At 63.7% G+C, this 1,746-nt stretch overlaps 1 protein-coding gene across 1 annotated transcript in view; it reads right to left on the reverse strand.

Annotated features, from left to right (window-relative positions):
• RHBDF2 (rhomboid 5 homolog 2 (Drosophila)) overlaps positions 1–1,742 on the reverse strand; it is a gene marked incomplete at its 5' end in the record, with an annotated part of 4,902 nt that extends 3,160 nt beyond the window's left edge. Inside the window, 6 exon segments of the mRNA XM_010160331.1 lie at positions 1–14; positions 170–271; positions 273–332; positions 750–824; positions 1,364–1,475; positions 1,603–1,742. The exon segment at positions 1–14 is cut by the window's left edge and continues 84 nt beyond it. Coding sequence (XP_010158633.1) covers positions 1–14; positions 170–271; positions 273–332; positions 750–824; positions 1,364–1,475; positions 1,603–1,742 — 503 coding nt within the window.
• Positions 1,743–1,746: the final 4 nt, after the last annotated feature.

A 1,746-nucleotide genomic window follows, 5' to 3' on the forward strand; every position in this document is an offset into this window, starting at 1 on the left:
GTCGCCAGCGTCTCCTGGGGAGGACGAGATTCCGTTGAATATGCAGCAGCAAACGCACCGCTCTGGCCCTGCACGCAGCCTGTCTTGGTGCCGTGCAGGGCAGAGACGGATCCCCCTTTCCCAGGGATCCCCAGCACTTCCCGGCGCCCGTGGCGGTAGCGGCACGCACCGAACAGTCCTGCGGCAGGGTCTGGATGCAGCCCGAGTTGTCGTTCTGGACACAGCAACCAGAGCCACGCTCCCGGTCCCGCTCCCGCTGGATGACCCGTCCCCTCCTGCCGATCCTTCCGGATGCAGGGGGAGAACTTGGCTCCCAGGTGGATCAGGTCAATCTGGAAGGAAGATACCAGTCCCGGGGATGCTCCATGGCCCCCCGCAACCCCTCCCTCCGGCAGAGCTCAGCAGGGGCAGGGGGTCCCCACAGGCACCAGCCCAGAGTCTCCATCACCCCGGTGGGGGAAGGCGGGTGGGAAGGGGATGGGGTCTCTTCTGACCATCCCACCACGATGCTGCAGCTCTGGGAAGCGCTGCTGAGCCCCCAGTCTGGGCTGGGACCATCCCAGGGGGATGTGGGCACCGAAGGCCTGGGCCAGCAGGCTGGGAAAGGGATCCAGCTCTGCTCCAAGGGGGAGGAGCACCCCAGAGCCCCCCCACCCCCTTCCATGGGTAAGAGCAGGAGGAACATAGGCCGGGGCGGGGGGCAGAGCCTCAGGGTGGGGGCAGGGGCAGTAGTCTGGCAGACTCCTTACCGAGCTGGGCCCGATCCAGAAGTTTTCCTGCTGGATGTACTTGACGCTCTCGTAGACACCTTTGTTTCTCAGCACCTGCCGAGCCAGGCCAGGGTCAGCTCCCACCGAGGGGGTCAGCGGGGTGGGGGTGCTCAGACTCTCCCTCCACTCACAGGGGGCTGAGCAGCTCCCTTCATCCGAGGGGAAGGGCTGCCAAACCCCACCAGCAGCACGGAAGGGAGAGCAGCTCTGCTGCCAGCACACACACCGCTGCAGCGTGCTGCTGCTCGCCCAGCGCAGGCAGACCCCCTGCCCTGGCTACTTAACGCAGCCTCTCAACCAGCAGCAGCCAGCAGCACCCAAGATGCTCCCAGCCTTGGCAGGGAGCACGACAGCATGGGATGCTGGCAGTCACAGCACTCCAGGGAAATGATGCCTGCTCTTCTCTCCAGCCTGAGCAGCAATGCAGCCAGCTGCAAGGCCCCAGGAAGGGAGGATCCCAGTTCCAGGGTGTTCAAACCCCCTTGACACCAGCCTTGCATTTTTCAGCGGCTAGCGGGTTGCCATTTCAGAGCCAGACATGTCACCAGGGAGCCGGGAGGGGATGGCCCCCACCAATAACTCTTAAAACTTACTAACTCTGTCGTCACGTGCTGGGTGAAGCCGATGGGGGCAATGCCGTAGGTGCCGATGACCAGCAAGGTGATGAGGATGTGGACAAAGGTGATCCAGTAGGTGAAATACGGCCTGCGGAGGAAAGGACCCAAAATTGGAGCAGCACAAGGACAAAGGGACGTCGCAGTCCCCCCAGCATGGAGGGGGACACACACCTGAGGTACAGCTGGGGAGCCCTGTGCCCACCCCTGACCCTCACCGGTGGCTGTCGGTGATCTCCAGCTGTGACTGCACGATGCTGCTCAGGCTGCGGCGATACGTCCTGTTCAGCCACTTGCCCACCACCCCCAGCCCGTAGTAGCGTTTCTTGCGGTCAAAGGCGAAGTGCTTCACCTTGGAGGCG

Source organism: Eurypyga helias, unplaced genomic scaffold, assembly GCF_000690775.1.
Source record: "Eurypyga helias isolate BGI_N326 unplaced genomic scaffold, ASM69077v1 scaffold21771, whole genome shotgun sequence".
Classification (NCBI taxonomy): Eukaryota; Metazoa; Chordata; class Aves; order Eurypygiformes; family Eurypygidae; genus Eurypyga; species Eurypyga helias.